Raw genomic sequence first — 14,177 nt, forward strand, 5'->3', positions numbered from 1 at the left:
GAGGGGATCTATGGGGTAGTATATATTAAAGCATGTAACTCAAAGCTACCAAGGTGGATTCTTGTTACATTTAAGGAATGGCACCACTGTGGGCTTCTCAGGAGAGAGGTTGATTATTGGTGGTGGGGAGGGGGTGTGTGTCATGTCTTTCAGAGCTCTGGTAAATTCTGCCAACATACCCCCCTCCCCCCAATATCAATATTAGTTTTAGTATCCACTTATGATCTGCTCCCTTGGTTTAGTCCAAGATTCCAGCCCAAGTCTGGAACCAAACTTAATGCACACTTTTTTTTCCCCATTGATGCAAAAGTTAATTTCCTTATTTCCTGTCTTTTTTTTTTTTTCCCCCCTGGACTGCAGCTGCCCAAAAGGTGTGCCATCTTCTCGGAGTCAATGTAAACGATTTTACTCGTGGTATCCTCATGCCACGTATCAAGGTTGGGAGAGACTATGTGCAGAAAGCCCAAACTAAGGAGCAGGTAAGGGACATGGGGACACGTGTTGGCTGTTTGTGCAGTCCCGGTTCTATGGAGGAGATTGGGTAGGCTGTAGAGATGAGAGCACTGCACAGCCTGATAGGTTAATTTCTTGTAAAGATAGTTTCCAAGGGACAGCTCGCTTGGACTAGAAGGCTGACTGTTTTTTCTTTCCTTCAGGCTGATTTTGCAATTGAAGCACTTGCTAAAGCCACCTATGAACGCCTCTTCCGCTGGCTGGTAATGCGTATCAACAAGGCACTTGACAAGACCAAAAGGCAGGGAGCTTCGTTCATTGGGATCCTTGACATTGCAGGTTTTGAGATCTTTGAGGTAAGCCGTGTCTGTATTTATACAGCCCTGCTTTTGTGCTGTTTATTCAAGTCTGCAGAACACGTGGGTAGTCTTGCCTAATCTGCTTTCTCTCCCTGGCAGCTAAACTCATTTGAACAGCTCTGCATTAACTATACAAATGAGAAGCTGCAGCAGCTCTTCAACCACACAATGTTCATCCTGGAGCAGGAGGAATATCAGCGTGAGGGTATTGAGTGGAACTTCATTGACTTCGGCCTGGACCTGCAGCCCTGCATTGAGCTAATCGAGAAACCTGTGAGTGTCATTTGTTTCGTGTCGCCAAGAAACTTTGCAATCAATTCTGACCTGTGCATGTTCATCTTAAAGCCTTCTTTCAGCACAGCCTTTTTTCTAATTGGAATATTTATTTCATTACTTTTCCTTGGTGGGCCCTCCAGATCAGTGGTCCAGCCATCCAGTGACTTCATATGTGTCCTCTTAAAGCTTGAGTGGTTTTGCTCTTCGGCGTTTCTCTGCTTTTTTTTTTTGTGTGGTCATGTCCTCTGCCACTGTGAGCAAGCTATAAGTTATAAATGAAAGTCCAGTTTGAAGGTCTTACTGTCGGCGCCTTGACCTCAGTTTTCTTATTAGCTCAGTGTTCGTTTTTTTTTTTTTTCCTTTATTTTTTAAAAGAGACCATGAAAGTCTTGGTTTTTAAATATTCTTTATACAGTGACTGGCTGAGGACTGCTCCACTACTGGAGGGAATGGACCTTTTGCACAGAAACTGCACAATGTGTTCACTAATTACCTACCTTGTTCTCATGTGCCAACCCAGGCAGAGTACCCCACTGCCTGGTTTAACTTGTCATAATCTGGGCTTCCAATTCCGTTTGATACCCTGTGAAGTACTTGTGTGTCTCCTCCCATCCTGATAATTTGTTGTCCAGCCCCGGGAGAGCAGACTGCAAGCCATTTTTAGGTCGAGCCTAAGCCGCATGCATGACCTGTCTCTCTACATGCAATCTGTGGGCTTGCACCACGCCTCTCTCACGCCATCACTTTCATTAGTTCCTTGACCTGCTGGTTAAAATTACGTTGATTTCGTAGGTAAATGCTTTTTGTCCCACCTTAAGGCTGCTTTAACACTTTGGGGGGTGGGGGGTGTCATTTACATGAGTGAAGTTTCATATAGCACAAACTCAATCTGAGGAGTGCTTTTCAGGAGTACCACTTACTTACAAGTTCAGTAGTTGAAAAATATACAAACTTGAGCGTTTAAAACAGAAATCCTCAACACGGCACCGGCTGGAACATTTTGTTTTACAGCTGGGAGTAGTTTGTGTTTTAAGGGCCTTGTTTGTTACAGTATTGCAGAAGGCCTGCTAGGCCTGATAATGTGTAAGGCACTGCGGCCTCTAGGGGCTACATGTATGGTTACACTGAATTGTTATGCTCTCTAGGGGCTGACTATGGTTACTTTTTTTTTTTTTTTTTTTTTTTGGTACAAAGGTTATTTATGTAGTTGTGCCCTTTAGGGGCTGTTCTGAGCATTACATCAAGATACTACAATATTCGTTGTACTCAGAAACTCGCCCTGTAATGCTTTGCTCGGTATTCCCTTTACAAAACATTTTTACCCATAACTCACCACACGATGTGCTCTTTCTGTTTAGGTCATCTCTGGGTCCCCTCACTAGCTGGAGGAGGAGGGGGGGACAAAATAATATAAATATAATGGCAAGATTTTGTTGTTTGTTTGTGGATAGAGGAAAAAGGTAAATGGAAGTGCTTTAGTTATATTGAGGGCCACTAATTGTGGCAGAGGACCAAAATATGCTTCTTGGTTGACCAATTTATGTGGCAGGAAACGTCCAGTTATGCATTTATAATGCCAATAGCTCTAAAGCAAGTGTGAGACCTGTTGTATTGCAAAAGCTTGTTCCATTAATCTCAGATGGCTAGTAGCCAAAAATGAGAGGGAAGAATTGATTCATAGTTCCTTGGCTTGGGCTTCTCGAAGTGTCATGCACACCTAAGACTCCTATTTCTCCCACCCCAAACCCCCAGCCCCATAGTTTTTGACATCATTCCTGCTCCTTTAGGCTGAACTTGAAGCAATTCCATGCAGGTCCTGGGTGGCTGTCTATTGTATCCTTTGTACTTTCTGACCTGTCTTACTTCTTCCCCTAAAGGCCGGCCCTCCTGGCATCTTGGCTCTGTTGGATGAAGAGTGCTGGTTTCCAAAAGCCACGGACAAGAGCTTTGTGGAGAAGGTGGTGCAGGAGCAGGGCAGCCATCCGAAGTTTCAAAAGCCCAAGCAGCTTAAGGAGAAGGCAGACTTTTGTGTCTTCCATTATGCTGGCAAGGTGAGACGCAAAGTGTCGGGATTGTATATGTTGATGCAGGAATACTAATTCAGAGTTTCTGGTGATAACTGGGGGTCGACGGAGTGGAGAGGAAGGAGTGATCTTGTGGTTGGACTCAATCTTGTTTTAACAGTCTGTAAAATTATCTGAATTTTTGTATGTAATCTACAGGGCAAACACAAAAATGCAACGGTAAAGTTGAATTGACATTAGGCTTTTAATTGTGTGTATACTTACATTAACCCTCGCCCATCTACCAAACTTAGTTACCCCTCCCCCCCGTCATTTTTTCTTTGCATTTTAAGAACGGGAGCAGTGGAGAGCTGGGAAGGATATGGTCTATGCCACCCTCGTGCATCTTTCATTCACCTTATTACTGTAACTAGAGTCCTACATTTGACTTGCATGCAATTCTTACTCCAACCTTCACCATTACCCAAATCCTAGCACAGAACCTTGCCACATGTTCTGCACATCTTCAGTCCTCCCTTACAAAATAATGTACTTTAACCCAAACCACTGGATAGAAGTTAAACCTAACCTCCGTGTGGCCTTAATCTTCCCCCAAGCCATGCATTTTTTGTTTTGACACATTTTAGTGTAATTTTCTACTTTTTGTGTACTTTTTATTAACTCTAGCTAATTTACATTTTTTTTAATTTAATCAGTGAATGCTGTTTTTCTAAGAGGAATAATAATCACAAGGGAGATCAGAGGTTATCCTTACAAAAATGAGGTCAAAACCTCATGACGTAAGCCCTACACTGACCTTGCCAGGATGTAAACGTTAATGGGCACAAAAACCTTTTTAAATTTTGAATAGCAGATCTAAATCATCGTATTTACTTAAGAGGCAGTGAATACTGTTTCCTATTTGAAGCACAGAATAGGAACACAATCCCATCTACAAAAGTTACAAGAGTAGTTGGCCCATATTACATGTTGACTGGGTAACCTATGTAAAATGTGAGCACCTCTGTGCTGTGGGTGATGAAAAAATAATGGTGAACTGGAAAATGAAACAAATGAGCCCTTTCATTGAAAAGTGGTAAGTCTTAAAATGGCCATCTACGTTTGCTTTGATAAAATGTGGGCTAATCTGTTCCCTTAATATCTTTTTAATTCACTTAATTATAGACAAAGGCGAATGAACCCTAGCAAGTTATTTACCTAAACAAACGTAGTCTGTGTGCATTACATGATATGTAATTTGTTATATTTTACCCCTATAAAAAACAATTTAGGCTTCAGAATATGGTAGTGGGTTAAATCACCTAGTTGCGATTCAAACCAATTGATTGCCAAGGCTGCATCACCCTTTTATTCTCTTGAATTAAAGGGCTGTTCAGTTAGGGAAACAGAATAAACTTTACAAGGCTATGACTGCAAATGTTGCTCTTAGGGTTGGATCTCCATATTGGCTCCTGAGTGCTACGCCAGTTGTGTAATCTGCATGGCTCCCAATCTTGGAAAGCCCCTTTACATTAATGAGCGGAGTACTCTGCAGGCAGCCCATTTGAAGATGGTTACTGAAGTACAGACTGTATATAGCAGCCCTCAGATACTGTAGGTGACCACATGTGTCTGCTTTAAGTACATTGGCCTACAGCGTATCATATGGGTGTGACCTGGTATGTCTGACAAGCTCTCTCTGCCCCTTTGTCTGACCTTGTTTGACCCGATGTGCAGCAGGTTTATCTGTGACGCCAAAAATCTCCAATTTCTGCCTCTGTTGCTAACCAGCTTAGACGTATGTTATTTAGTATGATCTCCTCCCGTCTTTGATTAAGGACCCAGTGAACTGCTTGGTTATCTGTCTGACTTGGTCCTTGCTTTGTGGCTTTGCATACTTGGCAGGCAGGCTCTGGTGGGTCTCCTCTAGGTGAGATACCTGATATTTTTCCTAGAATCAACTAGAGATGGTGCAAAACGTTTTACTATGGACCACCTCTTCACACTGCTATTTGGGTAACCACACACACATCCTGGCAAACTGGTTGGTCTGTCGTTGCTGTGACTGTCCCTGCCTCTTGGTGATCTTCTTGGTTTAGTGCGAGACCACAGGCATCTCTCTGATCTGTGGATGGGTTTGTCTCTTGGTGAGTTACCTTAGACACAGCTGACTTCTAGGTTTCTATGGTGTGACCTGCCTTGTTTTTACAGGTTGATTACAAAGCTGATGAATGGCTGCTGAAGAACATGGATCCTTTGAATGATAACGTCGCCACCCTGCTCCACCAGTCTGCTGATAAATTTGTGTCAGATCTTTGGAAGGATGGTACGTTTAGTGTTCTCCATGTTGCTCTAATGGCTTCTCCCGCCCCCAAATTTCTCACTTTAAGCTCTACCATTGTTCAAGTAACCCAGCAATCTTGGTGGTGAATCCTGGTTGGGTTTTGCTATTTGTATGGCCAGTCTGGCTGACCCATATGACTGAAAGGTTTTATCCTGAGGCTCTTAATGTAGATCTGGTGAAGATGCTGGGCTTCATAAGCCATCTTTGGTCCCTTCGTCGGCCTATGTTAAATATTGAGCTCTTCTGAGACCCTTCCTTCAATTCTGATTTTTGCCTGCTCATTCGTTCCTTTGATTCACCTTCTCAGATCTGCCCCCTCTGGGCCTCCTGTGTCTTCATCTGCGGAGGCCCCTGGCTCTCAAGTGCAGGTACCGCAGCATGGTGTGATTATCACTGACTGGTTATGTTTATGACACTTTATACAGAATGCTTCAATATTCACATGTGCAGTGAAAACTGATAATTGTTTGTTTCCACACTGGCTTTTAGGATTAGCGGGCAGGCGGGGTGGGGGTGGGTGATCTGGTTGGATGGCAGGCTGTCGTTCGGTAAGTGAACAATTTCTGTAGAAAATATTTTGAAAATGGCGCATCTAAATATCGTATATCTGAACTCCAACTGGCTCATGTCATAAGATCTTGATAATTGTGATGTTGGTTTTCACGATTAAGGATGGGTACTGAAGGGCACTTTTTAAAGTTATTCTCAACCGTGTTTTTGAATGGTGTATATATTGCTGTAAAAGTTACTGACTGCACGCCATCCATGTGTAGACTTGCCTGGTCTCCTCAAACTGCTTTTAGTCTGAGTAATGCGGTGTCTGTTAAAAACCTAGAACTCAACCGTAGGGTATAAGGAGTGCACATCCTGTAGGAAACAAAGTGCAAGTGTGGCTGATTGATTTTTTTTTTTTTTTTGTATTGAAGGCATGAGAGTGCAGCAATACAGCTGTGTCATGTATTTGTGCATTGAAGACAGCTGGATGGATTTTGTACATACCCTTATGAATGGACTCTTATTTGTGTTGATGTGACTTGAAGCATCTTGGCATTCTTTGCTTACCCTCAAGAAGAGCTTCAAGCTGCAGACTAGTTTGCTTTGACAAGGGTGTTGGTGCACCTAAATAACCAGGCCTATTAGTTTGTGTTGCTTCAGCCATGGTAGTTGTAGGACTGGTAAGTATGCTGTCACTGTTTTAAGAATGCAAGTCAGAGGAACTGTTGCCTGCTCCCTTGTATACCACTTACTATTATTTAAACCACATTTGCTTGTTTAATAGTTTACAATGTTTTGATTTAGTCCTGAACACTGCCACAACAGGGGTGGGGGTGGGCACAGCTTAATGGTCTCTTCATGATCTGAATGCTCACCACACAGAGCTCAAGCAGTCTTGTGCCTGCTTAGATCTGGCACCTTAAGCCAACGTTGCCTTACTCTGCTGCTTCCCTTTTCAGTTGATCGCATTGTGGGCTTGGATCAAGTTGCTGGCATGGCAGACTCTACTTCTCCTGGAGTCTTCAAAACCAGAAAGGGAATGTTCCGGACTGTGGGTCAGTTGTACAAGGAGCAGCTCTCCAAGCTGATGGCCACTTTGAGGAACACAAACCCCAACTTCGTGCGCTGCATCATCCCTAACCATGAGAAGAAGGTAAGTGCCTCAATATGTAGAGCTCAAGGTTTGGAGAAGGAAAGGCTTGAGAGTGAAAACAGTTTGGAAAACCCCTTTCTGCAAGAATTTGACTCTGTTTTTTGCCACATTTCAGTTGCATTTTCCTTCTGTCTCATGCTTTATGTATGGTGGGGGTTACAATTTGGATGCATTAGTTCTGCTATCTGCTCATGTTGCTCCCTCTTTTTAGGCTGGTAAACTGGATGCTCACTTGGTGCTGGACCAGTTACGCTGTAATGGAGTGCTGGAGGGCATCCGCATTTGCAGACAGGGCTTCCCCAACCGGGTGGTGTTCCAAGAGTTCAGGCAGAGGTAAAGAATTTCTGTTCTCTTCACTTCTGGCTGGCCTTCACTCTTCAATTACATAGTTCTCCTTTTGGCTTTTTTAGTGTGCTTACCACAGATCATGTCACTTTTCCGTGGCATCTCATATCCTTCTATTGCATGATGTTGCTCAAAGTTGTTTGTGCTCAGTTATATGGTGTCACTTCAAGTTCTTGAATCTTCTCTGTATACAGTGCTCAGATTTTCATTGCCTTGTTCCATCAATCATGTTTCCATCCTACAGTAGTGCTGCTGCTTGTTGGACATTTCGCGTAATGCCTGCGGTTTTGTCCCCTACCCATCCTTCCATGTTTTCACTGGTTTCAGCAGCTGTTGGCCTGCTTAGTTTTCTCCATTGTTCCCCTTTGGTCACGTCTGTCTGCTGGCTGTTGACTATGGTCCTCTAACATTCTCTTGTTTCTCTTTTCCAGGTATGAAATCCTTACTCCAAGTTCAATTCCCAAAGGTTTCATGGATGGAAAGCAAGCCTGTGTTCTCATGGTAAGTGGTTTGTATCTGCCATAGCTTTGCTTTCTCCCTGTTAACTGACACCTGTGAAGTAATGTAATATCTTTCTGAAGAATACACACTTTGACTACGTACCAACCACCCCCCCCCCCCCCCCCCCCCACCTCTGTCCCAAACCACATCTTTAGTTTAGAATTACGTTTGAGTGGCGACAGCCTTGAAATTCAGAGCCCTGAAAGGGTGGAATCTTTTGGAAACCGCGCAGGCTTTTCAAAGTTTCTCTTTTTCTATGTACACAAGGCAGTATACTGGGGAGCTTCCCAGGTTTCATCACTGTTGCAGTTACTCTTCAGTTTATTCAGTATCCTCTCAGCAGAGGTATTACACCATTACCAACCAGTGTTTTTACAAGTATGCAGGTGACAAGGAAATTCTGAATATACACAAGGGATATATGGGCTTCATCAGTAGACTTTTTATGGCTTTGGATGCATACAGAAATTGATTCTTGTAGTACTTTATCTCTGAAATGGAAGTCATGTTATCATCTTGCCAACCAAGTTCTTGTGCTAACACACTTTGGCCTTCGGTGTTGAGAGGCATTCCCCTCAGTCAGAACTGGTGCTGAGAAACTGCATTTTAGTAGATTCTGGTGAGGATTTGTCTGAACAAACTGTTCAGAACTAAAGCATGCTTCATTCACTAGACAGTGGTATGAAGGTTCTTGTATTTCTTCACCCAGGGAATAGTGGTGATGAATGTCTTAATGCAGTTCAGGTAGAACCTATACAATTCATTCTAGTTTGATTTGTCCCAGAAGGGAATATTAAACTACAATAAACACAGAATTGGGCTAAGACTCAACTAAACAAATTCTGTTTTGGTCTTTGTCAGCTGCTTTGGCTTACAGTTGACAATCACATTTTTTTCAAAGGCTGCATAGGTAAACCTTTTATATGCATGGAGCAGTAGTCCAAGTCAAAAGTTTACAAAATATCCCTTATAAAAACCTAAGGTGCTTACATCTGCTCCTGCAGCAAACCCATCAGTTGAAGCTGGAGAAATGGGGCATGAAGAGCATTCCACTTGAAGAAACTATGCTCTTGAATATTTTCCTTTTATTGCTGCAAACAAATGCCTTGCTACTAAGACTATGACAAAAGCTGCTTGTTGTTAAACCGATCATTCTGAAATATTCATAATCTGGTCTATCAAAATAGACTTCTCTTAGCATTAAGAGTTCCCTGTAGGGTGAGTGACAAATATAAATCTTTAAATAAAATCTGGGTTGCCCTGTTCTCGAAGATACTTCCAGGAGTGAAGTCCACATGCTTGCTCCAGCAAGGAGGCAGTGGTATTGTTTAGATGTTACCAGAATAGGACCGACTTGCTGAACAGTTTCTCCTTTAGTTGTAAAGAACGGTTCAGTAGTTAAGTTAATGTGCCATTGCATGGTTGTAGTGCTTACTATCTTCTCTCTGTAGATCAAGGCTCTGGAGCTGGACTCTAACCTTTACCGAATTGGACAGAGCAAAGTGTTTTTCCGGGCAGGGGTCCTGGCTCACTTGGAGGAGGAGCGTGACCTGAAAATCACAGATGTGATCATCGCCTTCCAAGCCTGGTGCAGAGGATACCTTGCAAGGAAGTAAGCCTGCACTTATGCATGTCTGAGCTCAATTATTGTGGTTCGTCTCAATGTGGTTAATCTCTGGCCTTGGGTTTAATGGTCTTTTATGTGTTATATTTTGCAACAAGTTAGTCTTTGGTAGAGTAACCACCTCAGCACTTGCCGAATGGGATGTTCACCTCACATATCAGCTTACTCACATATTACCACTAAAGGCACTCTGGTTTGCCACCTACGGCCAGAAGATTGCTGGAGATTTATACTGTTTTGTGTTTATGGTGGTGCTACTGATCCATGTTTTACCAAGGTTAAATGCCAGTTCTGACAGCAATCCTGACTTCTGGGCTACATTCCACAAATGGTCAGATACTGACACACAGGTGCCTATCACATAGTGACATCTTTATCTTTAGAATACGCATACATACTCGTTGGCACAACTGGGTGTGTTGGCTCCCACTTCCTGCAGGGCTATTCCAATGCTGTCTAAGGTGGACTGGAAGCCTTGTTCTACTTAGGGGGGGGGCCTACAGGGTTGTCGAATTAGTGCTGCAAGCCATGGTGTAACCCAACTTACTTGCCATGGGTACTAGGGTACTATTTGGTAGGGACTTACAGGTAAGTTAGACATTTCTAATTGACAACAGCCAACTTGACATGCAATTTAGGGTCCGGGCACTGGGACAGAGGTCTGGTTAGCAGGCCTTTGTGCACTGAGTAAAAAAAACAAAAACAGCAGCATCAGTTGAAAAACCTTGGTGATTATACAAAGAGGTATTTCCTTATACGTGTTGGGACACCTCAAACATCGTCTCCATGATCACTGCAACACCATAATACAGAGCTAGATAAAGGCTTTCATGCTGTCTGGGATCTTGTTATGAGTCACTGAAGTCCTGATCTTCAGTAACCTTTAAAGTCACTGTCTTGCACAAAAGATAGGCAATTTGCCTATCTCCTGAACTGTTCTTAAGGTCCAAAACAAGACTGATAGCCTTGTCTGAGGCTACTGAATGTTTCAGCTCCAGAAATAACTATGCCTCCATAAAGAGTGCACGAAAGACCAGACACACGCCAGACAAAATGCAGTACAGCTTTCTTGGACTTGAAATAGGCAAGTGCATGTCCCTTGGTATGACAGAACCTTGGAGTGTATGAAAATGAATGCAGTCTGCCTCCAAAAGGACTTATGATGGACTTCCTAGAAACCCTTTGTAAGGGTCTTCTGTTACAAACCAGTTGATTTTTGCATCTCTAGACTCTGCAGGTATCGCCTCAACAGAATATTGCTGCAATGTTACACTCAATTGGTCTTCTAGAATCCATGTTACCTCGAAGAATGATGCACAGCGTTTATATTCTCAGGATCTGTTCTCTTGTCTGCATACTAATAGACATGTTAAATGTTTTGTCTGGAAGAAACATTTTAGATGCACCTGTCAGTGGGAAAGAGATCGGAAAATATTGAGGGCTGAAGTAGATTATGTAGGTAGGAGATCTGCTGGGAGATGGAGTATGCACCATAAACATGGGTCCACAACGAGGTAACTTAATTTGTGGCCTGGACCATCTCGATTCACAGGTGACACTCCATCCTGCTTGTGAACGGGGTGAAGTACATACTAGAGCAGGGTCTGTAGTTTTTGCTTGGCTCAAGCACAAACCTACAGAGAAAGTTTGCAGTCACATATCTGAGTGCACGACAAGCAGTATGTCAGTAAATTTTCAGTCTGCCCCTTACATGGAAAGTAGACAGTTAGTTTGGAAGTGTGGATTCTGCCTGTCTGCATCCACGGAGATTCTGAATAGAGGAGTACCTCCCTTCCACAGGGGCTTGGTGATTGGCTCTCTAGCTGCCAGGTAACCTGAATCCTCCTCTCACCTGCACTGGGCTTTTAAGTTTGTGGAGGGAACCCCAAGAAAGCCACCTCCCATTTTGTGAGCCCAGCTTTCCCTGCGCCCTAATACAGCCCAGTGATCAATAAATCCTAGGAGACTGTTAAGAGCCCCAAACTTTCTGGTAATTCTTGTTTTGTTAAAGTCTGTACTACTACCCGTGCCCATTTACAGTAGGCTTCCTGTGTTTCAGTCAGCTTGGTGTTTTTAAACTGCTGTTTTTTTGTGTTTTTTTTTTTAAACCAGTGACTGTTTGAAATTTCCTAGTGTGTGACAAAACGGCACAAAGCCACTTCCCCCTATTTTCGAAAAAAGGCTACATAGGTCTCAGTGGCCAACCAGTGTGTGTTTAGGAGACTGCCTAATCTTGTCTGATTTAAACTGTGTTTAGAAAGTGTCTGCACCACTTTTTTTTGCCTTGAAAAAGCCACATATCTGATTGTACGACAAGCAGTGTTTCAGTAATTTTTCAATGTTTCCCTTACCTGGAAAGTAGACTCTGTTAGCTTTGAAGTGTGAATTATGCCTGTCTGTATCCAGGGAGAATCTGAATATGAGCCCCTCTCGCCTCCCTTCCACAAAGGCTTGGGCTTAAGTTAACTTGGCCCTTGTATAAGTTCCTATTGGTTGTTGCATGTGTTGGTGTGATTGGTTGCTGGGACTATGTTTCTATTGGCTTAAAGATCAGGGTTTGTGTTCTGATTGGTACTGGGTCCAGGGTCCTTATTTGACTGTGGTTTTAGGGCTTCTATTGCGATTGGTGCTAGGGTTCCTATTGGACTGTTTTTTTAGGGTTTCTATTGTGATTGGTACTAGGGCTAGGGTTCCTATTGCCTGCCCTTCTGACCATTGTCCACTGCACATCTTCAAGATCATTCTTTTATCTACTTCTGCTGCCACACCTGTGAGAAGAATCATCTACCACTTTAACTACGAGCACTTTTCCTGAAGACCTGAAAAAGGCATAACCACGCCAGTTAAAGAAAATAAACCTGAACCCACATGAACCCAACAACTAAAGACCAATTACAAATGGACTTTTCCTGGGCAAACTGTTAGTAAGAGCTGCATTTGCCCAGATGTCACAAGTCATTTGAAGACATCTCCATACTTTCAGACTACAAAACCGGTTCCACCTAGGAAGAGGCACTGAATCTGCACACTCAGCAATCTGGGATGATCTTAAACAGTTGACTGCAGTGGATTTACTACACTACTCTTGGATCTCTCAGCTGTCTTTGATACTGTTGACCATGACACCCTAATTCAAAGACTCCATGAAGCTGGCATAGAAGACTGCTCTTGACTGGATTACATTCTACCTTCAAGACAGAACTAATATCTATTCTCCCCCTTCTCGTCCAAAACCCTACCTCACAGAAGCAGGGGTCCCACAAGGATCAACCATCTCACCTATGCTTTTTAACATCGACTTGATGTATTTACCAGAATTGATCAATGATTTTCAACTTACATGCTACAACTATGCAGATGACACACATACTCCTTAAATTAGAATGTCCAAAACATATTAAACTCACAAATCTTCAGTTGTCTCGGGGCCTTTGATCAGTGGATTACTTTGAGCCATCTCAAACTGAATGGTTCCAAAACAAATACTCACATGTGGAGACTAGAAAAATGATGACCCACTGCATCTGGCCTGACCATCTGGGACCACCTCCTCAAGTATCTTAGGAAATTAAAAACCTTGGAATTAACGTGGACTCAAAGTTAACAATGAATGCCCAAATGTGCAGACTAGCACGATCAAGCTTCATCACCTTGAAGACTGCCGCATTCTACCTCCTCCTCATATTTCCACTCAAGGTGCAGGCTACTATTTCTCTTGTACTATCTAAACTGGATTATGCCAATAGCCTTTACCATGGATCATCTCTATCTACTATGAACTAAAACATTCAGAACTGAGCTGCTACTCTACTATTAGATGTGAAGCCACAAGCCCACATTGCCTCTGGATTGAGAGCAGTACATTGGTTACCTGTTGCCAGAAGAGCCACCTTCAAGCTGCTTTGTAGCGCCCACAAAGCTATCTCTATGTATCAGCTCTAAATGTATATTTCTATGCAATATAGTTACATGTTAAGACACTCTGAAGGTTATGGAGACATTTTGATGACGCTGCAAAATTTGCCCTGGCCTCTGAAGTAGGGCCAAATGATGATGGCTTCTAAGCACATTAATCCCATACAGAACAGTTTCTGTGGTGTAAGTTGATTTTGGTCCGGGAGATTAATTTGAATGTAATTTTATATTCAGACATCTTTTACATAAAATTAGCAATAATGTTTGAGAGAAGCTCATCTCAGAAGCTGCGTTCACTTTAACATGCTGTGCATGTGTATAAAATTAAATGTCCGTTGGAGGGCTGGAAACTGCTGTTTCAAGCATTTTTTAGGTTGTGCTTGCAAGCGCTTTTCGATCTGTAATTCTCTGGGCTTTTAACCACGCCCATCACTTTCACTCGTTTGTGGGCTTGCCTTTCAAAAATCCCTTGATGTCATTAGAAAATGCCTTAAGTTTGTCCCACCTAGGTTGGTTGTGCTAAAGCCTTGAAGACTGACCCTGTGACATAGATTATTGCCAATATACTTCAGCGTGGGCAAACTATTTTTTCTTTTGTCTCTTCCCCTTTGTGCTCCATGTTGCTAACAACGCAGAACAGCAGCGCAAACTCCATCAGCGATATTGAAGCGCTGATCACATTGTTCACACAGTTACCTATCAGTCATTT

At 42.8% G+C, this 14,177-nt stretch overlaps 1 protein-coding gene across 2 annotated transcripts in view; it reads left to right on the forward strand.

Annotated features, from left to right (window-relative positions):
* Window positions 1-14,177, forward strand: part of MYH9 (myosin heavy chain 9) — a 359,655-nt gene that overhangs the window by 138,386 nt on the left and 207,092 nt on the right. For both annotated transcript variants that reach the window (XM_069231188.1, XM_069231189.1), the window contains exons 11-19: window positions 361-479; window positions 657-809; window positions 912-1,085; window positions 2,966-3,139; window positions 5,303-5,417; window positions 6,890-7,083; window positions 7,295-7,416; window positions 7,860-7,929; window positions 9,381-9,541. In XM_069231188.1, coding sequence (XP_069087289.1) covers window positions 361-479; window positions 657-809; window positions 912-1,085; window positions 2,966-3,139; window positions 5,303-5,417; window positions 6,890-7,083; window positions 7,295-7,416; window positions 7,860-7,929; window positions 9,381-9,541 — 1,282 coding nt within the window. The remainder of the gene's footprint in view (window positions 1-360; window positions 480-656; window positions 810-911; window positions 1,086-2,965; window positions 3,140-5,302; window positions 5,418-6,889; window positions 7,084-7,294; window positions 7,417-7,859; window positions 7,930-9,380; window positions 9,542-14,177) is intronic.

This window comes from Pleurodeles waltl, chromosome 4_2 (genome assembly GCF_031143425.1).
Source record: "Pleurodeles waltl isolate 20211129_DDA chromosome 4_2, aPleWal1.hap1.20221129, whole genome shotgun sequence".
NCBI classification, from domain to species: Eukaryota; Metazoa; Chordata; class Amphibia; order Caudata; family Salamandridae; genus Pleurodeles; species Pleurodeles waltl.